The 25,420-nt window shown below is 32.5% G+C and overlaps 4 protein-coding genes across 4 annotated transcripts; 2 read left to right on the top strand and 2 right to left on the bottom strand.

Annotated features, from left to right (window-relative positions):
- Nucleotides 1-297: 297 nt before the first annotated feature.
- Nucleotides 298-1,975, bottom strand: LOC139867272 (mitochondrial arginine transporter BAC2-like). The gene is made up of 2 exons (XM_071855615.1): nt 1,426-1,975; nt 298-1,069 (listed from the first exon to the last, which is right to left on the bottom strand). Exons 1-2 carry the CDS (start codon nt 1,657-1,659, stop codon nt 389-391), a joined length of 915 nt encoding a protein of 304 aa, XP_071711716.1. The 5' UTR covers nt 1,660-1,975; the 3' UTR covers nt 298-388.
- A 4,547-nt stretch (nt 1,976-6,522) lies between these two features.
- On the top strand, nt 6,523-8,822 carry LOC139867550 (F-box/FBD/LRR-repeat protein At1g13570-like). Its single transcript, XM_071855915.1, has 4 exons — nt 6,523-6,661; nt 7,173-7,968; nt 8,077-8,235; nt 8,349-8,822. The coding sequence occupies exons 2-4, from the start codon at nt 7,177-7,179 to the stop codon at nt 8,652-8,654; spliced, it is 1,257 nt and encodes a 418-aa protein (XP_071712016.1). The 5' UTR covers nt 6,523-6,661; nt 7,173-7,176; the 3' UTR covers nt 8,655-8,822.
- Nucleotides 8,823-16,687: 7,865 nt separating this feature from the next.
- Nucleotides 16,688-18,365, bottom strand: LOC139867279 (mitochondrial arginine transporter BAC2-like). The gene is made up of 2 exons (XM_071855621.1): nt 17,816-18,365; nt 16,688-17,459 (listed from the first exon to the last, which is right to left on the bottom strand). Exons 1-2 carry the CDS (start codon nt 18,047-18,049, stop codon nt 16,779-16,781), a joined length of 915 nt encoding a protein of 304 aa, XP_071711722.1. The 5' UTR covers nt 18,050-18,365; the 3' UTR covers nt 16,688-16,778.
- A 4,547-nt stretch (nt 18,366-22,912) lies between these two features.
- LOC139867578 (F-box/FBD/LRR-repeat protein At1g13570-like) lies at nt 22,913-25,212 on the top strand. Its single transcript, XM_071855944.1, has 4 exons — nt 22,913-23,051; nt 23,563-24,358; nt 24,467-24,625; nt 24,739-25,212. Exons 2-4 carry the CDS (start codon nt 23,567-23,569, stop codon nt 25,042-25,044), a joined length of 1,257 nt encoding a protein of 418 aa, XP_071712045.1. The 5' UTR covers nt 22,913-23,051; nt 23,563-23,566; the 3' UTR covers nt 25,045-25,212.
- The last annotated feature ends 208 nt before the right edge of the window (nt 25,213-25,420 follow it).

Consider the following 25,420-nt stretch of genomic DNA (forward strand, 5'->3'; position numbering starts at 1 on the left):
AATTTGTTTTGTTGTGATATTAAACGAAAATGCAAACAGAAATGTGTTGTATTGTTTGAAATGTGATTCCATGATTTCTTAACTTCTTTACACGACTTCAACTATGAATTAACAGAAAACAGTTTCAAGATTTATAATCATTGATTGATGCAAATATCATCTGTTTTCTGTTAGATAACAGAATTCTGTTGCGAACATACCACAAAAAGTTACATTGAAATGGTAAATTCATGTATAAAATATGATTCCAATGATGATTGAACTGAAGCAACCTTCCTTGAACTTTTTACAGGACTACAACTATGAATTGACACAAGAAAATTTAAATTTATGAACTTTTTCAAGATTCATACTTTAGGATTCCAATAATTTGTTTCTTTTACTACGTTTATATCGCACTGTCTGTTTGAATCTTTTCATGGTTACCATTATTGTTGAAAAACACACGTAACGCAGTTTCATACGCTGTAAAAATCGCTCCATTAACCACAAAAGCTCTAGAAACCGCGGTCCCCAGTCCTCTAAACAACACACCATATCCATCATTTTTCACACTTTTACATAAACAATCAACAATCCCATTATACTTTATTGTAGAATTAGGTGTTTGCGCTTGAAGTCTTGTTTTAACAACGTCTAAAGGGTAACAACAAACCCAACTCGCGACACCTGCAAGACCACCCGCAACAAGCATTGTGTTAAAGCTTTCTTGACCACTTTTTCTACACCCCGGATGAAGTTTTTCTCTCACGAATTCGTACGTCCAAAAATAGAAACCGTGTGAAGGTGCGTCTCTTAAAGCAGTGATAGTTAAGCCTCTATAGAGTCCTCGCCAACCTTCTATTTTTAGTATGTTTTTGGCTACATTTAAGGGACCTTTTTCTGTATGTTGTGTCTGTAATTGTAGTCGAATCTTGATTAGTTCAATAGGGGAAAGCATTAAGCTTTGTATAGCACCGGCTCCTACACCTCCTAAAGCAACACCTTTGTAAGACGGTGGTTCGTTTGAACAACAAGATGAATCGAATGCTCTTGACAAGATTGCGTATATTTGAAAAACCATCGCATTCTGCACTAACAATTTGTGAACTTATGTTATATGATCTCTTAATCAATCACTTTTCATATAGATATCACAAAATTTATATTTATATATGATCTGATTGGCTGGGGTCATACAATTTGTGATCAAATGGGGTTGGGGTGTTAAAAGTTAGCTTCAAAAGTGCATCTTGAAAGTGAACATCTAGTACTTTGCAGTTATCACTCATTGCAACAAAGGAGTTAGCACACTAATATTAAACATGAGATACATATCAAATTTGTTACAATAACACCAAATAAGACCTTAAACATGAGATACATAAAAAACTTGTAAACAAACAATAATTTATAACAATATGAACCAAAAACAAGAATGATAACCTGGAAAGTAACAGAAGCAAGAGGTGCACCCATGCCTCTATAAAGAGCAAGTGGTCCTTCTTTAGTAGCAACACTCTTTAGTATACTAAAAGCCGAACCGCTTTGTGAGCTTTGTTGCCGGACTCGAACACTATCAAGTGGATATCCGGCCATGATTCCGGCTATGCCACCAAATCCTCCGGCCGCAAATTCTTTACCCCAACTGCTTGCAAGAAACTCTGGCCAGAAATCCATGTTTTCTAATGAATTTTCTTTCTTTTTTCTTGGTAAATATGATAAAGATTCAAACTTGATGAACAAAAGAATAAAAAGAATCAAATCAAGGACACCCTTTTGGAATCATGAAAGATCCCACCCTTTTTAGCGAATTTTAGATGGATTTATAGGATATCCACTCAGGTGCAGATAGGCCACAAACTCAATAATAATGGGATGCTTGTTTTCTTTGAATTAAAAAAAAAAGATACCCATATCAGAAACAAATTTTAATTCTTTTTTATGTTACTTACACTCTTCACGGAATTCCTAATATGTAATCTGTTTTCTTTATTTGTTATCTATATTTGTTTTCAAAATAAAATTAGAAAACAAGAATAAGTTAAAATGACGTGTTTTTGTTCAAGAGTTCATGTGATTGAAGTAATAGAAAGAAGAAAGTGATGATTATATTTGAAGTATATATTTCAGTTGCTTATATTTAACTCTTTTAATTTAATTATTTTTAATTTTAATTTTGGATTAAAAAGAAAGAAAGTGAGAAGATTAGTAAAAGTAGGGTGGTGGTGTCGAGTGTTTTCGGATGTGGATACAGATTAGTTAGCACCTAAGCTATTTTGTTGGTTATCTAGAACAATCTTATCCATGACACTTGTCATAAAACTACAATATTGTACATTAGCGTTACCTCAGCAGCTTCTTTTAATCACATTCCCAACCACATTCACTAACATTCATCTCACTCATCACATTGATCCCACTTACAATATTAATTATTTTATTATTCTTATTTATTACTCCCTCCGTCCCACCACAAGTGTCCACATTTCCATTTTGGGATGTCCCATTTCAAGTGTCCACTTTGTTTTTCAACCAATGAGAAGAGGTTATTCCGGAGAGAGAAGATTTCTGATTGGTTGAGAATGGAGTTAGTGGGATTTCCTAAAACTGTGTGCAAAAAGTAAGTGGACACTTGTAGTGGGACGGATGTAGTATTATTTTATTACTATTATTTGTTTTAACAAATTTAATAAAATAGAAATTATCATTAAAAAAAACACACATTACATTAAAAAAGGTACAATTAAAAATAAAAAACAATACAAATTAAAAGCTAAAAATTAAAAAGACATAATTAAAAAACAATACATAATTTACTCTTCATCGTCGGACTTGTACTCCGCTAAGTACTTTTTTGGTGAGCTGGCTTCGATATTTCATGACACCCGATGATGTTGTTCCGTGGTTTGTTTTTATTTTTGTTTGGAAGTTTTTTTTGATGAAGACATTTTGATGAGGATAATGTTTTAGTGTTTGAAGTGTTTAAATTGTTGTGGGTGTAGTATGGTTTGAAGTGTTTGTATGTGTGTATATATAGAAGTGTTTGTAAGTTAAAAAAAAAAAGAAAAAAAAAAGTATCCGTTGATGTTTCAAACGGCTAGAAAACATGAAATTAAATGTTTTTTTTACTTAAATTCGGGCCCCACTTCGTCGTCCAAAATGTCGATACACGACATATTGAACCACGGCCAAGACAACCGCGCCCCTACCACGCTTTGTAGCATCGGAATCCTTCAAAGGCGGGGGCTACGGCGGCCCAACCGCGCCTCCGATGTGAGTGGTCTTATATTATACGTGTCTTATTTTTTTTTTTAGAACGCAACCAAAAAAATTTATGATAAAAATGAAGTTGGCTGTTATGTCGTGTGGACCATGAATTTTGAATCACGAGGCTAATGTTTTTTCACACATTTTGATAGGTTACAAAACACTGTATTTTAGAAAAAATAAATTAATACGAGTAGATAAATAATTAGGATTCATTGATAGGTTAATAAGCATTTCATTTTACAGTGGAAACAATTACGATGTGTGTGATGTTAGACCAATGATGTCGGACATAATATATGGACATTCCGATCATGATATAATGAGAACAACTTCTCTAACATCCTTCTTCATTTTACGCTAGTAAAGACGACTTTAAGAACTACACATCATCATTTTCACATTTGTCAATTTTTAAAGTACATTTCACATCTATACTTCTACTTTCGGTTAATTAATTAAATGTTAAATCTAAAAATATGCTATATACATTTATTGTAATTTCACTTCACTATAGGTTATATATCTCAAAAAAATACATTGTCAACAACACATCCAATGACACGTGAGCACATATTTTTGTTCCGGTTAAAAAGCTTTTGTTTGTTTACATTAACATGCGATTTTAAAGTTCATGACATACATTAGTATTTTAGGAGGGAATATATCCTACAATGAAATAAAAGTGAAAGTATATGACTTATTTTTAATTTTAACTCAATAAATAATTTAGTTTGTCTTTTAATGTGGATTTATAGAAGATTCATACATAGATGGCAACTGATGAGTATAGTATATTAAAAATAAATTAATATACTAATAGTTCAAATTCAATTTAAAAAGACAAAAATATATATTAAATGTGGGTGAACAAATACTTTGTTCAACTACATTTAAAATCTTTTTATTTTTTTAAGAAGTTTCATTCTTTATTGACTTCTATATTAAAAGAATAAACCGATATATTGAATAAGCTTGACAAATTATAAGCGAATTTAGCTGCTACATTTCAAGGTGAATGATTCATTGATAACGGAGATTCTTCATATTGAATAAGCTTGACAAATTATAAGCGAATTTAGCTGCTACATTTCAAGGTGAATGATTCATTGATAACGGAGATTCTTCAGCTTTGCCAAATTAGATTACTCAAATGACATTGGCTTTCGTGAATTTTAGCTTTATGAATTTCCTTATGAATCAAGTATGTCAGATGTAAACTCATGTTTATTTACTGCAATACTTATATGTTATTAAAGAAATAAATAACGTTCAAATGATTACCAATCATTGTATAATAAATAATCATCTAACTTTATCTTATTCTTTTTTGCAGGCGGATAAAGTGTGTATTTCGACATGTTTGATAACGTATTAATTACAAGACAGCGCAATTGTTGGTTTCAATCAGTAAATACTTCAATAAACTCGCAAAATTGGAAAGCTCGTCCTCAACATAATTGATATCACGTTAGGTCAAAGAAGATATGTTTATCGTTAACTATTCCTTTTTTCAATGTTACAATCATTATGACATTTTTTTGCTTATATAAATATTAGTATTACATTCAATTTTCAGTTATCATCGATATTTTTTTACCGAGGCAATATTACAAGTAATCACTTAAAACTATTAATGATTTCATATTCGACATATTCAATTAAATATTTCTCAAAGAAAGTTGTTCATTGAATGTCTTTTATAGTATACACATTTTGTATCCATCATGTATAACATAAATTTTATTCTTATAGCCCCGTGAATTTGCAGCTTATAAACTAGTACTCTCTATGTCCCATATTAAATCTTCTTAAATAAAAAACAAACGATTTTAGAAAAAGTGATTGTCATATATATTTTTTATTAACTTTTTAATTTTACTTCTTATTTTTTATCTATTTTTTGTCATATATATATGTATAAAGTAAGTTTATACAAATAGGCTAATTTATTATTTTTATTATCTATAGTAGTAAAAACATTTAAAAAAATAAAGAGTTAATTACGCTGATGGTCCCGGTGGTCTTGATTAAATTACGTCGCTAGTCCCTAACTCTCAAAAATTATATGCTTCGTCCCTGTGGTTTTAAGTCTAAACGGCGGTGGTCCCTGTGGTCTTGGTTAAATTACGTCGCTAATCCCTAACTCTTGAAAATTATATGCTTCGTCCCTGTAGTTTTAAGTCCAAACGGCGGTAGTCCTTGTGGTCTTGGTTAAATTATGTCGCTAGTCTCAAGGATATCAAGTATACTACAAAAGAAAAGTGCAAAATAAGTGTAGAAGCTTTATTTATGCTTCTAATATATGCAACTATATGAAATCCAATTGCAACTAATAAGTTGAAAAAAAAAAACGTTACCATCTCCCGAGTTCAAGCCAATCAGAAGGTCATGTCAATCTTTGGCTTTCTAATCAAATGCATGACAGAAAGGGTTTGAGTTACCAAAACTAACTGATTTTATTGGATCCTGAAAAACAAACTATTTTTTAGTAAATCATCACCCATCAAAGTAGCATTCCAATCTTAAAGGAATAAAGATTACCTTTTCTTCTTCTGAATGGAGCTCTGTAATATATAAAGTATCTCCTACATTAAATATCAAATAACTCCCTTTACCATCGGAAATATTCAAACCAATCGAAGAGCTTCCACCATTATTCAACTAGCCCATATGCCCACTCTTACTTGATCCACTCATGCTTTGTTTCATCATAAGATAATAAAAACAAAACGACTGTAATATAACTAATAAATATACAAAAGAATTGTATAACCACTAAAAAACAGTAGATTCTCAATATAGATCCTTAATGTGTGAAATTACTAGGTAAAAAAAATTGTAGACTAAAAATTGTTGTTTTTAAGTTTCCAACACTATTTATCACACACTAGCACATATATCTAGATTCAAACCGAAAGAAAAATTTAGAAAACTAAATGATATATAACGCAAATAAGCATGCACGATTTAAAAAATTAGAGCAAGACCACATGCACCATCGCCGTTTGGACTTAAAACGACAGGGACGCAACATATAATTTTTAAGAGTTAGGGACTAGCGACGTAGTTTAATCAAGACCACAGGGACCACCGCCGTTCGGACTTAGAACCACAGGGACGAAACATATAATTTTTAAGAGTTAGGAACTAGCGACGTAATTTGACCAAGATCACAGGGACCATCGGTGTAATTAACTCAAAAATAAAATTCACATTCACATTCACAATATAAACATAGGAAGGATGAAATATAAGCTGGACAGCGAACATGCCCTTGATATAAATCTCTACACACTATATAAGCTGGATACCTCAAATTCACAAAGCTCTTGCTAAATCTTTCATTTCTTTTTCATGTTGGGAAGTAATCATCCATCAACTGCTTGAAGTCACTCACCCTAAGATCAAGGTTAGGGTTTCTTCTAAATTTTAGCATTCTACTTTTTATTTATTTACAATTTTACAATTACAATGATAATAAGAAGCAATTTAATCTTGCGATGTCTTGCTTTTACGTAACAAGTAGGCTACGAAACTACTGAGATTTTTACGCCTAGATTACTAATTTTTCACTGAATTTTTTTTATTTTGATTCAAATTTTTTTACTTGATTTGGAACTGATGATACTCTGTTAGGTTATGAAACTAGGGTTTGAGACATTTATTAGGTTTTAATTGGGAAAGGGGCTTTTAAATGAAACAAGCTTAAGGATGATTACATCTATTAAAATGTACTGATGTATCATTATATCTTAGATTCTGATGCATTGGTCAAAAACATTGACCATCTAAGTGCAAAATTACATCAATTTTGCAATTTGAACCAATCCTTCTTACTTTTAAATGCGTCGTCACATCAGTCTATATTAATTTATCATTCCATCGATTTATGTTTATAGCCTATTCTGTATTTATTGTAGAATTATGGAACCAGCTCCCGGGAAACATAATGAATCCAAATCAGCATGTGAAGATATTATTAGCCGAATGCCGGAGGATGTGATAAGTCATATTCTGGATCGTTTGCCAATTCAATATGCGGTCATGACTTCTATTTTGTCAAGAAATTGGAGGTTCAAGTGGACTTTGCTCAGCCATGTCGTATTTGACAGTAACTTTACTAAGAATTTGCTAGAACTAAAAGGTGAAAATTGGTGTGACGAAGTGAATATAAGTAGAATTCTTCTTCACCTTAAAGGTTCCATTACAAAGTTTAAACTCTATATACCACGTGGCACGGTTTTGGATGTTACAGAGATTGATCATTGGGTGATGTTACTGTCCAGAAAGGGAATCAAAGAGTTTATCCTCATTAATAGGCGGATAGAACCTATTACATTGTCTTCCAATTTTTTCTCTTGTGTGAATTTGGAACACTTGAATCTTTCGAACTGTTCTCTTAACCCCACACCCAGTTTTTGTGGTTTCCCGTATCTTTTGTACGTGAGCTTTTATGACGTAGCATTTGTCAATGGAAGTTTTGGAGAATTTATCTCTCAATGTCCATTATTTGAGTTTTTGGATGTTCACTCGTTTGATTATGATTCTATTCAAAAATTAAAATCGGTTGAGATAGCCAAACTTAAAAATCTCAAATGTTTTTTCTTCCCATTGTGTATGCTTGACACTACAGAGCTCACAAGTTCATTAGTCTTTCACGTTTTGGGCCATCTCTCAAAACTTCAAACGCTTTATTTGGATATTTGTAACTGCAAGGTATGCTTAAGTTGGATATTTTAAATTATCTTCACATTATATTGTAACAAATGATTTTATGAACTATTGCTAATTGACTTGGCTTTTTATGTACCACTATTCTTATAGTTCATACGAGATTCAGGTACCGAAAACTGGGTTCGCACCTCTCTTAGCCGCCTCAAGACTCTAGGAATAAACCCTATAGATTTTGGCAGTGATACTATGTTATCATTTGTCATTGATATGATTTGGGGTTCACCAGAACTGGAGACACTTGAGATCATAGTATGTTAATTAATTAATATTTAATATACATATACATCATGATAATAATATAATTATAATTATTATTATTAAATCTCATAGGTGGGCATCTAAATGCTTTTAAAATTGTGCAGGGTGCATACATTGACTCCGTCTCGCAACCTGCACTTTGTGCTTCAGTGTTTAATCGCATCTCAACGGCGCAATTGCAGCTACGGTTTATGAAATTCTACTATTTTAGAGGTTCAGAGAATGCGATATATTTGATAAAGAATTTACTTGCGTGTTCACCCTTGCTAAAGGAGATTGTTATACATCCCAATGATTGCACGATTTTTAGTAGTCATGAAAAGTTAATGGATGCTAAAAAGCTGTTAAAACTCCAGCTAGGCTCCTCCGCGGCCGAGGTGAATATCATTTGGACCAAATTTGATTACTGATTAGTATCAGCCGGCGATAGTATTATTATGCACTTATATCATCTTGTTTTGTGTGAATTTGGTTCATCTTTTGGTATTGGTCAGACACGTGGTTATGGCTCTTGTTATGTAGTCTGTTTTGGAATAGGATTATACTGAAATTATTGGCTTGTATGAAAATATGAAGTTATTTATCTATCAATTCATATACGGAGTAATTTTTTCTCAAGTTTTATTGAATGTAACAAGTTTTTTGTACGCGCCCGTTGCGGCGACAAACTCCTTATTTAAAATAATTAGCCAGCTTTTCGTTGTAAACAACCTATTTTTCAAATTAAGTACTTAAATATTAATAACTATAAAAAAATCAAAGAGAGAGTATGTTTCAAATAAATAACTAAAATAGTAAAATTCAACATAATCTGAATATTATTGTTATTGGAGTAGTAAAGTGTGAGAGTAGAAAAGAATATCGTAAAGAAAAAAAGGAAGTAAAGTTAAAGATTTAAAAAATATATATATTAAAAAAGTGGTAAATAAAAAAAATGAAGTCATGTACAAATTATAAGAAAAGTTATATTGAAAAAAGAATTTAAAAATAATAGAATGAGAGTGAGAGGACTGAATTAGCAAAAAAAAAATGTCAAAGGGATGCATTATGAAAAATTTAATAAAATAAGAGAATAATGGGTAAAAAGTAAAAAGAAAAAATTACGCTGTTGGTACCTGTGCTTTGTTCACATTTGCATCATAACAACTAAACTTTTTTTTTCGCGTAGTTGGTACCTCAGTTTTGCTTAAGTATCGTGGTTGGCACCTGTGACGACCCGAAAATTTTCGACCAAATTTAAACTTAATTCGTATTTGATTTCGACACGATGAGCAAAGTCTGTAATGTTGAGTAACAAAGTTTGTAAACTATATTCATAATATCATTTGACCTTTGACTACTTCCGAACGATTCACGAACAACTAATTTGTAAATACATATATATAATTTTATTTGAAATATTATTTGAAATAATACATGATTTAATTGTTGGAAATAAATATATAAAATAATATCAGTATATTTAATATTATTAATTTAATATATAATATATAGATATGCATATAATTATATATATATATATATATATATATATATATATATATATATATATATATATATATATATATATATATATATATATATATATATATATATATATATATATATAAGTATACTATAAAAAAAATATTATATATTGTAATTGTTATAATCAATGTTGAAAAATAATAATAATATATAATAATTATTATTTAAAGAGTATATATATATATAGAATATATATTTTGCGATTTCGAAGTTATTTAATAAACGACGGTGACGCTCAATTGTCATTCGATAGATAGTAAACGAGTTAAAAAGGAACTTATGTAATTTTAAAATAAACGGTGATCCGAAAATGAGTTTTATAAATTATAGGCTTAGTAAAAATGTATTTACGAGCTATTTATTAAATTTTAAAACTTTTTATATTTTACTTGGGATTGGGAATGAATAATTAATGTAATTTTTATTTAATAGTTAATGATTAAATTTTATACCATAATGACTAAAATAAATAAATATAGTTAATTTAAAAATATGAGATTTTTCTGAACACTTTTATCCGCCACTAATTTCGCCCGATACACGGTTCGTAAAAACTGTCGTCAGAAACAATCAAAATGTAGGCTGCCATACTATTTGAAAATTCTGTTTCTCGTGCACTGATTGAGATTAAAGTTGATGATTGATATTAAAGTAATTATTATTATTAAATATTAGTATTAATTATTATTAATATTATACAATTATATATGTACTCAACTCACAAACTGGATACTTATATTTTAGAGTTCACAACCTTCCATCTTAACACCATTTTTGAGCTTCACCACAACCACATCGCCACCATCTTGCTTCGGCCGTCTACCACCTTCACCCCCGCCACTAACTCATCCTCCACCGGCCACCATCAAACAACACGTTTCTATCTCTCTACATCTCTCTCTCTCTCTCGTGAAACCATTACAACCCACCACCATCCACCACGAGCAACTTCCATCGCCACCAATTCATTTTTTTTTCTTTTCCGTTTCTTCTGTTTTAACTACTGCTATGAGTTCTTCTTTCTATTTTGATTATAAACCATGTCCACTTGTTACCACCACCACATCACAGTGCCGGAACAGATATGCTCAAATAAGATAACTACAATTTCATTTTTTTTAAACGAACCATCACCTATTCTTCCTGTTTTTCAGTCCAATACCCACGTCATATTATTGTATCTGATGCTATAGGCTTCCGTTTATGTCAAACATCAAACGAAAATAAATCACTAACTCAAACTGCCACATTTACTATTCATACTTCGACACTGTTGCAGTTCGCTGCTACTCTCATTTTTTCTGTTTCTCTTTCTATTATAAAGACGACAATGATGAAGGATTAATGATGATGATTTACAGTATGGTTAAGATTATCATGATGATACACGTAATCGTGTAAGGTGATGAAATGTAGGATGAAGTATTATGATGAAGATGAGCGATTATGATAAATGATGATGAAGCCGAGATGATAAGTTGATAATGACGTATGATTTAATGACGGAGATGATGAGATGAAATAATTAAGATGATAATTTTGAGGGTTATAAATAGTTCTGGGTTTTAATTTAGAAGAAGAAGGAAAAAGAGACAGAGAAATGGGATGTATGGAATTAAATCGGAAGTTAAAACAGAAATGTATAGACAGAAGGATGGGCCTGTTTACCTTTTTTCCATTAAGTTCCATATGGATATAGATGACAGTATGGATATGGATGACTATATGCAGTAATCATTGAATGAATAATGTTGTTTACTTTTTTAACTGAATAAAATGTCTTGATAATTATATTGACGATTTTACCCTTAAACTAAATTATGGAGTAATAATAATTTTTATCTAACACAACACTGTAATTATCTACTCCGTGACTAATCTACTATGAATGAAAGCTGTGATTAATTTATAAGTGAAATAATTTATAAAATGAGATTATATACAAATAATATTTAGATTACAATCTGGACATCGAAATTGTAGGTACGTATTTAGATGATTTATGTGAGTAGAGGCAAACCCTAATTTTAATTACTTTCCTTACCTTCCCCTGTTTCATAGTTCCTATATCTATAAATATTCAAATTAAAAACCTCATTTTTTTTAACTGAAGATCTTGTATGATCATATTAAATGGGATCTATCGACGATCAAATAAAAAGGGATCTATGTACGTTCATATAAAAAGGTAGATATCGCTTACTAGTTAAAAAAATGGGAATGGTGAATCCTGGAAATATATAGATGAATGGATACTAGAAAAATGGAGATGGTGAAGTGAACAGTACGGCGTGCAAAACTGGTTTTAATAATCACTAAAATTTGAAAGAAGAAGATAAGGGAAGGGTAGTAAAGACAAAAAGATGGAAAAGAAAGTCTACATGAGGACAAGTGTGTATTTTGAAATTACCGATTAATGCTTATATTCAGGAATCTCATTAATTCAAAGCCCAGGTAAACAACAATTGTGGCTGATCGAAAAAGGCCCTCATGCACCTCAGCCCATCTATTTCCAAAACCCATACTTTTCATGACCTCTAAAAGAATGTTCCAATTCAAACTATCAAAAGCTTTTTCAAAGTCAACTTTGAAAATGAAACCTTTTTTCTTGCTAGCCTTAACATAATCAATCGTCTCGTTTGCGATCAACACACCGTCAAGAATGAATCTCCCCTTTAGGAACGCGCTTTGCTCCAAGCCAACAAGGGATGGTAGAACTCTTCGAATACGGTTGGAGAGGATTTTAGAGACGATCTTGTAGTAACTCCCGATAAGACTTATTGGCCGGTAATCACCAAACCCCAACGGATCTACTTTTTTCGGAATGAGCGTGACGAAGGATGCGTTACAACCTTTAGAAATTTCACCATTCTCCCAAAACCATGACATTGCATCAACTAGATCATCTTTGATAACACCCCAAATTTTTTTAAAAAATCGCATATTAAACCCGTCCGGTCCTGGAGCTTTAGTGCTCCCACAATCTTGAATGGCCTCTAAAATCTCATCTTCTAAAAAAGGATTTTCCAGCAACATAGAATCTTCGCTGTTGATACTAGGGTAGCTCAAATCATCCATAGATGGTCTTTCAATGGCAGGCTCTTCGAATTGACGACTAAAATGTTTGAAAGCTTCATTTTTTATCGCTTCTGGACTATCATTCCAAATTCCATGGATTAACACGCCACGAATATTGCACCTATTATTTTTATTACGAATAATCGAGTGAAAAAATCTTGAATTTTCATCACCCTCCAAAACCCATTTTACCCGTGCCTTTTGTTTGAGCATACTTATTTTGATTCTTTCTTTTTCTAACCATTTTTTCCTCGAGTTTTTCCAAAGGTCCATCTCTTGTGTATTAAGCTTGATTGATTCTGCCTTAAGTTCCAGCGAATTAGCTGTGCTCTTATACATTTCTATTTCCCCATCAATTTGTCCAAATTGTTGTGTACTCCAAGATTTAAGAGCAAGTTTCACCTTTTTTAGTTTTTTCATCAAGCATCTATCCTTACGTGAGCCTGCCATTTTTTCATTCCATGCATCTTTTACGATTTGCTCTGCCTCAGCACCTTCTAACCAAACATCGAAGACTTTGCAAGGTTTTGGCCCGAAATTTTTGTCGTCATCCATTAACACAATCGGGCAATGATCCGATTCCAACCTATCTAGCACCACAGCCGAGATGTTTTCCCACAGTGTATAGAAATTTTCCGATAACAAAAAACGATCAAGTTTACTAAACTTAATGCCATCATCACTTACACGGGTGTACGCCCTACCTCCGAGAGGAATATCTAGCAGAGCATTGTTTTCTATGAACTCATTGAATCTTTTTGCCCTGTATGCTATGAACTCACAATTAAATCTTTCCGCTTCTACACGAACTTCATTAAAATCACCGCAAATTGCCCAAGCCTCATTACTCCCCGAAATCAAACTTGCAATTGAATCCCATAACTTTTGTTTTTTTATCATCCTCATGCGGTCCATATACATTAAGAACGTTGAGAATGGTTTCATTAGCTTTCCATTTACCTCGAATTCCAATAACCCGATCAATCTTAATGACATCAATAGCATCAAACACATTTGTATCCCATATTAATAATTGCCCCCCGGATTTACCTACCATTTCTTGTTGAATGAAATCGCACTCCGATGATCTCCACAAAGATTGTATCCATGAAAATTTTACAGAATGCAATTTTGTTTCTTGGATTGCAACGAAAGAAGGTTTCACTCTCAAAAGCAATTTTTTGGTTGAACCAAATTTGTTTTCCTTCCCGACACCAAATCCTCTAACATTATATGACAGAAGCTTCATAATGACAATTAAAATTGCGATACAGAAAGATAAACTTACAGAGCAGGTGGTTTCGCCTGCCACTTCAAACCTAGTCTTCCCCCAAAATCCTTTACCCCTTCTGTGTTGATAGAGGCATAAGAGCTAGCTGGAACATTCTTGTCTTTATCTTTGCTTTTATTCGGTCCAGCTTTCATCGATTCTTGTCTTTTAGGGTTGCTTTTCGGAATTGACTTCGACTTTTGCTCAGATTCAACACACATAGTGCATCTAGATCGAAGAGGCTGACTGCTAACTTTTTCTTTTCTAGCAGCATTCTTCACGTGAATCATTCTGGATGAAGTCTTCCATCTGCAAATATTTGATCAGCAACAATCATTTCTCTTTGCACTTGTAATTTTATCCCTTTTGGATGCCTTTTCTTGAATATTCAATCGATCAGGTATAATAGATTCTCCATCTTCAGAATTTGAGTTGGGCTCTTTTGAATTAATCCCATCACTAGTTGCTTTGGCCCAATCAGTAGGATTTTTCCTTGATTTTGGACTTGAAGTATTTGGACTGTAGTTGGCCCAACTAGTTTCGTTATGTATTGGGCTAGCTTGGGCTGGAACACTATTTTTACCATTCACATTATCCTCCGAGTTAAAATTGGTCTTGGGAACAGACTCGTTTGGAGTCTCTATACAGCTGTCATCATGATTATTTTGAAAAAGGTTACCTAGATTCCAACAACAAGACTCTTCATCTTCGGCAGGTGTTACTCTAGGGTTCCGATTGCTTCTACCGGAATTCTTTTCCGGTATATTACCATGACTATGAACTTGATTATTTTTTGGCGAATTATGAATTCCTGGTCTCTCATCTTTTGGATCAAACTCAAACAAACTGTCCCCATCATCAGAATCTCCTAGGGTGTCGTTAATGAACTCACTATCATCCTCTGCATCATCATCATGATTCGACCTAGTCGACATGTTCTCTTCTTGAATTTCTTCTTGAACAAAATTCAGTGTTATGGCTCTGCTAGTATCCTCTTTGACACTTACATATATCATCTCACTATCATCGATCAAATTAACCTCTCCACTAATTAAATTAGTGTTGTTTCGAGTGAGAATAAGCACCTTTCCAGATGTGAGATCTTGGTTACCCTCCTCAATGCAACAATTCTCCATCTATAATATTCTACCCCACCAACATGCAATGGTTCTGAAGGTGTCTTCATACCATCTTGTAATCGGAACACCTTTGATGTCTAACCACACTAGTCTTCCTGGGAAACGATGTAACTTATCTAGCATACGGACTGACTCACACCACTTATGTATAGCGTGGTATTTATTATTGAAGATAGATGTAGCTTCGCTTGACGAACCACATATAACCATGATGCTCAAACCCCCCAAGTATTTTATAGATACTTCTAGCATACCCTCTGCTTTGCATAGATCAACAAACTGATACAGCAACTCAAGACTCTTTAACTCGCATAACATAGTCCTTCCCAGTAGATCTACTTTAGGTTCAATGCCTTTTAGGTTTAGGGTTCTGCTTTCGGTGACGATACCCCCAACCTTGTTTGATCTATCATTCTTTTCTATCTTCGACGAGTTAAGTTTGTCTCTAAGATCTTCTTTTCCTTCATGAAGTTTGTTTAGTTTAAACCTCAAGTCATTTTCTGGATTCTTAACCACCTCTCTAAAATTGCGATGATCTCTAAAGGCATTTGTGAACTGTTGTGTTTCCTCGTTTCGGCTTCTGTGTGTTTGTCTGTCTCGAAAAGTAGCAGAATCATCCCTTTCCTTAGCCTTGAAAATTCTTATTGGATTCTCTTTGAATCTGATTTTCTCAAGTGCGGTCAGTAATTGATCTTCATTGTCTACGTTAGCGAATCTAGCGAATGCGAATCTGCTACCATTTTTTAACCTTTTACCGGCGACATATATGTCCCTAATATCACCGACTGGTTTGAAGCATCTCCATAAGTCGGTTACGTTCCAACATTCGGGGAAGTTGAAAAACATAAACGATGTCAAATGGATTCCGAAAAGTTTTGCTAATCGATCTTGGAAGCCACCGTTGTACCTATCCCGTCGTCTTGCCGTGCCACCGTTATCTGCAATTCCCTCATCTCTCCCTTTCTCTCTCCACTCACTCTCTCTCACACGCTTCTTTGTTGTTTTTTCAAAATCACTAATGATTACCTCATCTCTCTCTTTTTCTCTCCACTCACTCTCTCTCACACTCTTCATGGTGTTTCGCCTCTTGAAATCTTATGTGTATTTCAGATGCACTTGTTTTTATTGATTTAATTTGTTTTGTTGTGATATTAAACGAAAATGCAAACAGAAATGTGTTGTATTGTTTGAAATGTGATTCCATGATTTCTTAACTTCTTTACACGACTTCAACTATGAATTAACAGAAAACAGTTTCAAGATTTATAATCATTGATTGATGCAAATATCATCTGTTTTCTGTTAGATAACAGAATTCTGTTGCGAACATACCACAAAAAGTTACATTGAAATGGTAAATTCATGTATAAAATATGATTCCAATGATGATTGAACTGAAGCAACCTTCCTTGAACTTTTTACAGGACTACAACTATGAATTGACACAAGAAAATTTAAATTTATGAACTTTTTCAAGATTCATACTTTAGGATTCCAATAATTTGTTTCTTTTACTACGTTTATATCGCACTGTCTGTTTGAATCTTTTCATGGTTACCATTATTGTTGAAAAACACACGTAACGCAGTTTCATACGCTGTAAAAATCGCTCCATTAACCACAAAAGCTCTAGAAACCGCGGTCCCCAGTCCTCTAAACAACACACCATATCCATCATTTTTCACACTTTTACATAAACAATCAACAATCCCATTATACTTTATTGTAGAATTAGGTGTTTGCGCTTGAAGTCTTGTTTTAACAACGTCTAAAGGGTAACAACAAACCCAACTCGCGACACCTGCAAGACCACCCGCAACAAGCATTGTGTTAAAGCTTTCTTGACCACTTTTTCTACACCCCGGATGAAGTTTTTCTCTCACGAATTCGTACGTCCAAAAATAGAAACCGTGTGAAGGTGCGTCTCTTAAAGCAGTGATAGTTAAGCCTCTATAGAGTCCTCGCCAACCTTCTATTTTTAGTATGTTTTTGGCTACATTTAAGGGACCTTTTTCTGTATGTTGTGTCTGTAATTGTAGTCGAATCTTGATTAGTTCAATAGGGGAAAGCATTAAGCTTTGTATAGCACCGGCTCCTACACCTCCTAAAGCAACACCTTTGTAAGACGGTGGTTCGTTTGAACAACAAGATGAATCGAATGCTCTTGACAAGATTGCGTATATTTGAAAAACCATCGCATTCTGCACTAACAATTTGTGAACTTATGTTATATGATCTCTTAATCAATCACTTTTCATATAGATATCACAAAATTTATATTTATATATGATCTGATTGGCTGGGGTCATACAATTTGTGATCAAATGGGGTTGGGGTGTTAAAAGTTAGCTTCAAAAGTGCATCTTGAAAGTGAACATCTAGTACTTTGCAGTTATCACTCATTGCAACAAAGGAGTTAGCACACTAATATTAAACATGAGATACATATCAAATTTGTTACAATAACACCAAATAAGACCTTAAACATGAGATACATAAAAAACTTGTAAACAAACAATAATTTATAACAATATGAACCAAAAACAAGAATGATAACCTGGAAAGTAACAGAAGCAAGAGGTGCACCCATGCCTCTATAAAGAGCAAGTGGTCCTTCTTTAGTAGCAACACTCTTTAGTATACTAAAAGCCGAACCGCTTTGTGAGCTTTGTTGCCGGACTCGAACACTATCAAGTGGATATCCGGCCATGATTCCGGCTATGCCACCAAATCCTCCGGCCGCAAATTCTTTACCCCAACTGCTTGCAAGAAACTCTGGCCAGAAATCCATGTTTTCTAATGAATTTTCTTTCTTTTTTCTTGGTAAATATGATAAAGATTCAAACTTGATGAACAAAAGAATAAAAAGAATCAAATCAAGGACACCCTTTTGGAATCATGAAAGATCCCACCCTTTTTAGCGAATTTTAGATGGATTTATAGGATATCCACTCAGGTGCAGATAGGCCACAAACTCAATAATAATGGGATGCTTGTTTTCTTTGAATTAAAAAAAAAAGATACCCATATCAGAAACAAATTTTAATTCTTTTTTATGTTACTTACACTCTTCACGGAATTCCTAATATGTAATCTGTTTTCTTTATTTGTTATCTATATTTGTTTTCAAAATAAAATTAGAAAACAAGAATAAGTTAAAATGACGTGTTTTTGTTCAAGAGTTCATGTGATTGAAGTAATAGAAAGAAGAAAGTGATGATTATATTTGAAGTATATATTTCAGTTGCTTATATTTAACTCTTTTAATTTAATTATTTTTAATTTTAATTTTGGATTAAAAAGAAAGAAAGTGAGAAGATTAGTAAAAGTAGGGTGGTGGTGTCGAGTGTTTTCGGATGTGGATACAGATTAGTTAGCACCTAAGCTATTTTGTTGGTTATCTAGAACACTCTTATCCATGACACTTGTCATAAAACTACAATATTGTACATTAGCGTTACCTCAGCAGCTTCTTTTAATCACATTCCCAACCACATTCACTAACATTCATCTCACTCATCACATTGATCCCACTTACAATATTAATTATTTTATTATTCTTATTTATTACTCCCTCCGTCCCACCACAAGTGTCCACATTTCCATTTTGGGATGTCCCATTTCAAGTGTCCACTTTGTTTTTCAACCAATGAGAAGAGGTTATTCCGGAGAGAGAAGATTTCTGATTGGTTGAGAATGGAGTTAGTGGGATTTCCTAAAACTGTGTGCAAAAAGTAAGTGGACACTTGTAGTGGGACGGATGTAGTATTATTTTATTACTATTATTTGTTTTAACAAATTTAATAAAATAGAAATTATCATTAAAAAAAACACACATTACATTAAAAAAGGTACAATTAAAAATAAAAAACAATACAAATTAAAAGCTAAAAATTAAAAAGACATAATTAAAAAACAATACATAATTTACTCTTCATCGTCGGACTTGTACTCCGCTAAGTACTTTTTTGGTGAGCTGGCTTCGATATTTCATGACACCCGATGATGTTGTTCCGTGGTTTGTTTTTATTTTTGTTTGGAAGTTTTTTTTGATGAAGACATTTTGATGAGGATAATGTTTTAGTGTTTGAAGTGTTTAAATTGTTGTGGGTGTAGTATGGTTTGAAGTGTTTGTATGTGTGTATATATAGAAGTGTTTGTAAGTTAAAAAAAAAAAGAAAAAAAAAAGTATCCGTTGATGTTTCAAACGGCTAGAAAACATGAAATTAAATGTTTTTTTTACTTAAATTCGGGCCCCACTTCGTCGTCCAAAATGTCGATACACGACATATTGAACCACGGCCAAGACAACCGCGCCCCTACCACGCTTTGTAGCATCGGAATCCTTCAAAGGCGGGGGCTACGGCGGCCCAACCGCGCCTCCGATGTGAGTGGTCTTATATTATACGTGTCTTATTTTTTTTTTTAGAACGCAACCAAAAAAATTTATGATAAAAATGAAGTTGGCTGTTATGTCGTGTGGACCATGAATTTTGAATCACGAGGCTAATGTTTTTTCACACATTTTGATAGGTTACAAAACACTGTATTTTAGAAAAAATAAATTAATACGAGTAGATAAATAATTAGGATTCATTGATAGGTTAATAAGCATTTCATTTTACAGTGGAAACAATTACGATGTGTGTGATGTTAGACCAATGATGTCGGACATAATATATGGACATTCCGATCATGATATAATGAGAACAACTTCTCTAACATCCTTCTTCATTTTACGCTAGTAAAGACGACTTTAAGAACTACACATCATCATTTTCACATTTGTCAATTTTTAAAGTACATTTCACATCTATACTTCTACTTTCGGTTAATTAATTAAATGTTAAATCTAAAAATATGCTATATACATTTATTGTAATTTCACTTCACTATAGGTTATATATCTCAAAAAAATACATTGTCAACAACACATCCAATGACACGTGAGCACATATTTTTGTTCCGGTTAAAAAGCTTTTGTTTGTTTACATTAACATGCGATTTTAAAGTTCATGACATACATTAGTATTTTAGGAGGGAATATATCCTACAATGAAATAAAAGTGAAAGTATATGACTTATTTTTAATTTTAACTCAATAAATAATTTAGTTTGTCTTTTAATGTGGATTTATAGAAGATTCATACATAGATGGCAACTGATGAGTATAGTATATTAAAAATAAATTAATATACTAATAGTTCAAATTCAATTTAAAAAGACAAAAATATATATTAAATGTGGGTGAACAAATACTTTGTTCAACTACATTTAAAATCTTTTTATTTTTTTAAGAAGTTTCATTCTTTATTGACTTCTATATTAAAAGAATAAACCGATATATTGAATAAGCTTGACAAATTATAAGCGAATTTAGCTGCTACATTTCAAGGTGAATGATTCATTGATAACGGAGATTCTTCATATTGAATAAGCTTGACAAATTATAAGCGAATTTAGCTGCTACATTTCAAGGTGAATGATTCATTGATAACGGAGATTCTTCAGCTTTGCCAAATTAGATTACTCAAATGACATTGGCTTTCGTGAATTTTAGCTTTATGAATTTCCTTATGAATCAAGTATGTCAGATGTAAACTCATGTTTATTTACTGCAATACTTATATGTTATTAAAGAAATAAATAACGTTCAAATGATTACCAATCATTGTATAATAAATAATCATCTAACTTTATCTTATTCTTTTTTGCAGGCGGATAAAGTGTGTATTTCGACATGTTTGATAACGTATTAATTACAAGACAGCGCAATTGTTGGTTTCAATCAGTAAATACTTCAATAAACTCGCAAAATTGGAAAGCTCGTCCTCAACATAATTGATATCACGTTAGGTCAAAGAAGATATGTTTATCGTTAACTATTCCTTTTTTCAATGTTACAATCATTATGACATTTTTTTGCTTATATAAATATTAGTATTACATTCAATTTTCAGTTATCATCGATATTTTTTTACCGAGGCAATATTACAAGTAATCACTTAAAACTATTAATGATTTCATATTCGACATATTCAATTAAATATTTCTCAAAGAAAGTTGTTCATTGAATGTCTTTTATAGTATACACATTTTGTATCCATCATGTATAACATAAATTTTATTCTTATAGCCCCGTGAATTTGCAGCTTATAAACTAGTACTCTCTATGTCCCATATTAAATCTTCTTAAATAAAAAACAAACGATTTTAGAAAAAGTGATTGTCATATATATTTTTTATTAACTTTTTAATTTTACTTCTTATTTTTTATCTATTTTTTGTCATATATATATGTATAAAGTAAGTTTATACAAATAGGCTAATTTATTATTTTTATTATCTATAGTAGTAAAAACATTTAAAAAAATAAAGAGTTAATTACGCTGATGGTCCCGGTGGTCTTGATTAAATTACGTCGCTAGTCCCTAACTCTCAAAAATTATATGCTTCGTCCCTGTGGTTTTAAGTCTAAACGGCGGTGGTCCCTGTGGTCTTGGTTAAATTACGTCGCTAATCCCTAACTCTTGAAAATTATATGCTTCGTCCCTGTAGTTTTAAGTCCAAACGGCGGTAGTCCTTGTGGTCTTGGTTAAATTATGTCGCTAGTCTCAAGGATATCAAGTATACTACAAAAGAAAAGTGCAAAATAAGTGTAGAAGCTTTATTTATGCTTCTAATATATGCAACTATATGAAATCCAATTGCAACTAATAAGTTGAAAAAAAAAAACGTTACCATCTCCCGAGTTCAAGCCAATCAGAAGGTCATGTCAATCTTTGGCTTTCTAATCAAATGCATGACAGAAAGGGTTTGAGTTACCAAAACTAACTGATTTTATTGGATCCTGAAAAACAAACTATTTTTTAGTAAATCATCACCCATCAAAGTAGCATTCCAATCTTAAAGGAATAAAGATTACCTTTTCTTCTTCTGAATGGAGCTCTGTAATATATAAAGTATCTCCTACATTAAATATCAAATAACTCCCTTTACCATCGGAAATATTCAAACCAATCGAAGAGCTTCCACCATTATTCAACTAGCCCATATGCCCACTCTTACTTGATCCACTCATGCTTTGTTTCATCATAAGATAATAAAAACAAAACGACTGTAATATAACTAATAAATATACAAAAGAATTGTATAACCACTAAAAAACAGTAGATTCTCAATATAGATCCTTAATGTGTGAAATTACTAGGTAAAAAAAATTGTAGACTAAAAATTGTTGTTTTTAAGTTTCCAACACTATTTATCACACACTAGCACATATATCTAGATTCAAACCGAAAGAAAAATTTAGAAAACTAAATGATATATAACGCAAATAAGCATGCACGATTTAAAAAATTAGAGCAAGACCACATGCACCATCGCCGTTTGGACTTAAAACGACAGGGACGCAACATATAATTTTTAAGAGTTAGGGACTAGCGACGTAGTTTAATCAAGACCACAGGGACCACCGCCGTTCGGACTTAGAACCACAGGGACGAAACATATAATTTTTAAGAGTTAGGAACTAGCGACGTAATTTGACCAAGATCACAGGGACCATCGGTGTAATTAACTCAAAAATAAAATTCACATTCACATTCACAATATAAACATAGGAAGGATGAAATATAAGCTGGACAGCGAACATGCCCTTGATATAAATCTCTACACACTATATAAGCTGGATACCTCAAATTCACAAAGCTCTTGCTAAATCTTTCATTTCTTTTTCATGTTGGGAAGTAATCATCCATCAACTGCTTGAAGTCACTCACCCTAAGATCAAGGTTAGGGTTTCTTCTAAATTTTAGCATTCTACTTTTTATTTATTTACAATTTTACAATTACAATGATAATAAGAAGCAATTTAATCTTGCGATGTCTTGCTTTTACGTAACAAGTAGGCTACGAAACTACTGAGATTTTTACGCCTAGATTACTAATTTTTCACTGAATTTTTTTTATTTTGATTCAAATTTTTTTACTTGATTTGGAACTGATGATACTCTGTTAGGTTATGAAACTAGGGTTTGAGACATTTATTAGGTTTTAATTGGGAAAGGGGCTTTTAAATGAAACAAGCTTAAGGATGATTACATCTATTAAAATGTACTGATGTATCATTATATCTTAGATTCTGATGCATTGGTCAAAAACATTGACCATCTAAGTGCAAAATTACATCAATTTTGCAATTTGAACCAATCCTTCTTACTTTTAAATGCGTCGTCACATCAGTCTATATTAATTTATCATTCCATCGATTTATGTTTATAGCCTATTCTGTATTTATTGTAGAATTATGGAACCAGCTCCCGGGAAACATAATGAATCCAAATCAGCATGTGAAGATATTATTAGCCGAATGCCGGAGGATGTGATAAGTCATATTCTGGATCGTTTGCCAATTCAATATGCGGTCATGACTTCTATTTTGTCAAGAAATTGGAGGTTCAAGTGGACTTTGCTCAGCCATGTCGTATTTGACAGTAACTTTACTAAGAATTTGCTAGAACTAAAAGGTGAAAATTGGTGTGACGAAGTGAATATAAGTAGAATTCTTCTTCACCTTAAAGGTTCCATTACAAAGTTTAAACTCTATATACCACGTGGCACGGTTTTGGATGTTACAGAGATTGATCATTGGGTGATGTTACTGTCCAGAAAGGGAATCAAAGAGTTTATCCTCATTAATAGGCGGATAGAACCTATTACATTGTCTTCCAATTTTTTCTCTTGTGTGAATTTGGAACACTTGAATCTTTCGAACTGTTCTCTTAACCCCACACCCAGTTTTTGTGGTTTCCCGTATCTTTTGTACGTGAGCTTTTATGACGTAGCATTTGTCAATGGAAGTTTTGGAGAATTTATCTCTCAATGTCCATTATTTGAGTTTTTGGATGTTCACTCGTTTGATTATGATTCTATTCAAAAATTAAAATCGGTTGAGATAGCCAAACTTAAAAATCTCAAATGTTTTTTCTTCCCATTGTGTATGCTTGACACTACAGAGCTCACAAGTTCATTAGTCTTTCACGTTTTGGGCCATCTCTCAAAACTTCAAACGCTTTATTTGGATATTTGTAACTGCAAGGTATGCTTAAGTTGGATATTTTAAATTATCTTCACATTATATTGTAACAAATGATTTTATGAACTATTGCTAATTGACTTGGCTTTTTATGTACCACTATTCTTATAGTTCATACGAGATTCAGGTACCGAAAACTGGGTTCGCACCTCTCTTAGCCGCCTCAAGACTCTAGGAATAAACCCTATAGATTTTGGCAGTGATACTATGTTATCATTTGTCATTGATATGATTTGGGGTTCACCAGAACTGGAGACACTTGAGATCATAGTATGTTAATTAATTAATATTTAATATACATATACATCATGATAATAATATAATTATAATTATTATTATTAAATCTCATAGGTGGGCATCTAAATGCTTTTAAAATTGTGCAGGGTGCATACATTGACTCCGTCTCGCAACCTGCACTTTGTGCTTCAGTGTTTAATCGCATCTCAACGGCGCAATTGCAGCTACGGTTTATGAAATTCTACTATTTTAGAGGTTCAGAGAATGCGATATATTTGATAAAGAATTTACTTGCGTGTTCACCCTTGCTAAAGGAGATTGTTATACATCCCAATGATTGCACGATTTTTAGTAGTCATGAAAAGTTAATGGATGCTAAAAAGCTGTTAAAACTCCAGCTAGGCTCCTCCGCGGCCGAGGTGAATATCATTTGGACCAAATTTGATTACTGATTAGTATCAGCCGGCGATAGTATTATTATGCACTTATATCATCTTGTTTTGTGTGAATTTGGTTCATCTTTTGGTATTGGTCAGACACGTGGTTATGGCTCTTGTTATGTAGTCTGTTTTGGAATAGGATTATACTGAAATTATTGGCTTGTATGAAAATATGAAGTTATTTATCTATCAATTCATATACGGAGTAATTTTTTCTCAAGTTTTATTGAATGTAACAAGTTTTTTGTACGCGCCCGTTGCGGCGACAAACTCCTTATTTAAAATAATTAGCCAGCTTTTCGTTGTAAACAACCTATTTTTCAAATTAAGTACTTAAATATTAATAACTATAAAAAAATCAAAGAGAGAGTATGTTTCAAATAAATAA

This window comes from Rutidosis leptorrhynchoides, chromosome 9 (genome assembly GCF_046630445.1).
Source record: "Rutidosis leptorrhynchoides isolate AG116_Rl617_1_P2 chromosome 9, CSIRO_AGI_Rlap_v1, whole genome shotgun sequence".
Lineage (NCBI taxonomy): Eukaryota > Viridiplantae > Streptophyta > Magnoliopsida > Asterales > Asteraceae > Rutidosis > Rutidosis leptorrhynchoides.

What these genes read in the sequence shown, in the direction of transcription:
- LOC139867578 (XM_071855944.1), top strand. Translation starts at nt 23,567, where the DNA reads ATGGAACCAGCTCCCGGGAAACATAATGAATCCAAATCAGCATGTGAA. An exon ending in TGGATATTTGTAACTGCAAG is followed by an intron (nt 24,359 to 24,466) that starts GTATGCTTAAGT and finishes CTATTCTTATAG; the next exon opens with TTCATACGAGATTCAGGTAC. An exon ending in TGGAGACACTTGAGATCATA is followed by an intron (nt 24,626 to 24,738) that starts GTATGTTAATTA and finishes AAAATTGTGCAG; the next exon opens with GGTGCATACATTGACTCCGT.
- LOC139867279 (XM_071855621.1), bottom strand. Translation starts at nt 18,049, where the DNA reads ATGGATTTCTGGCCAGAGTTTCTTGCAAGCAGTTGGGGTAAAGAATTT. An exon ending in TTGCTTCTGTTACTTTCCAG is followed by an intron (nt 17,460 to 17,815) that starts GTTATCATTCTT and finishes TTGTTAGTGCAG; the next exon opens with AATGCGATGGTTTTTCAAAT.
- LOC139867272 (XM_071855615.1), bottom strand. Translation starts at nt 1,659, where the DNA reads ATGGATTTCTGGCCAGAGTTTCTTGCAAGCAGTTGGGGTAAAGAATTT. An exon ending in TTGCTTCTGTTACTTTCCAG is followed by an intron (nt 1,070 to 1,425) that starts GTTATCATTCTT and finishes TTGTTAGTGCAG; the next exon opens with AATGCGATGGTTTTTCAAAT.
- LOC139867550 (XM_071855915.1), top strand. Translation starts at nt 7,177, where the DNA reads ATGGAACCAGCTCCCGGGAAACATAATGAATCCAAATCAGCATGTGAA. An exon ending in TGGATATTTGTAACTGCAAG is followed by an intron (nt 7,969 to 8,076) that starts GTATGCTTAAGT and finishes CTATTCTTATAG; the next exon opens with TTCATACGAGATTCAGGTAC. An exon ending in TGGAGACACTTGAGATCATA is followed by an intron (nt 8,236 to 8,348) that starts GTATGTTAATTA and finishes AAAATTGTGCAG; the next exon opens with GGTGCATACATTGACTCCGT.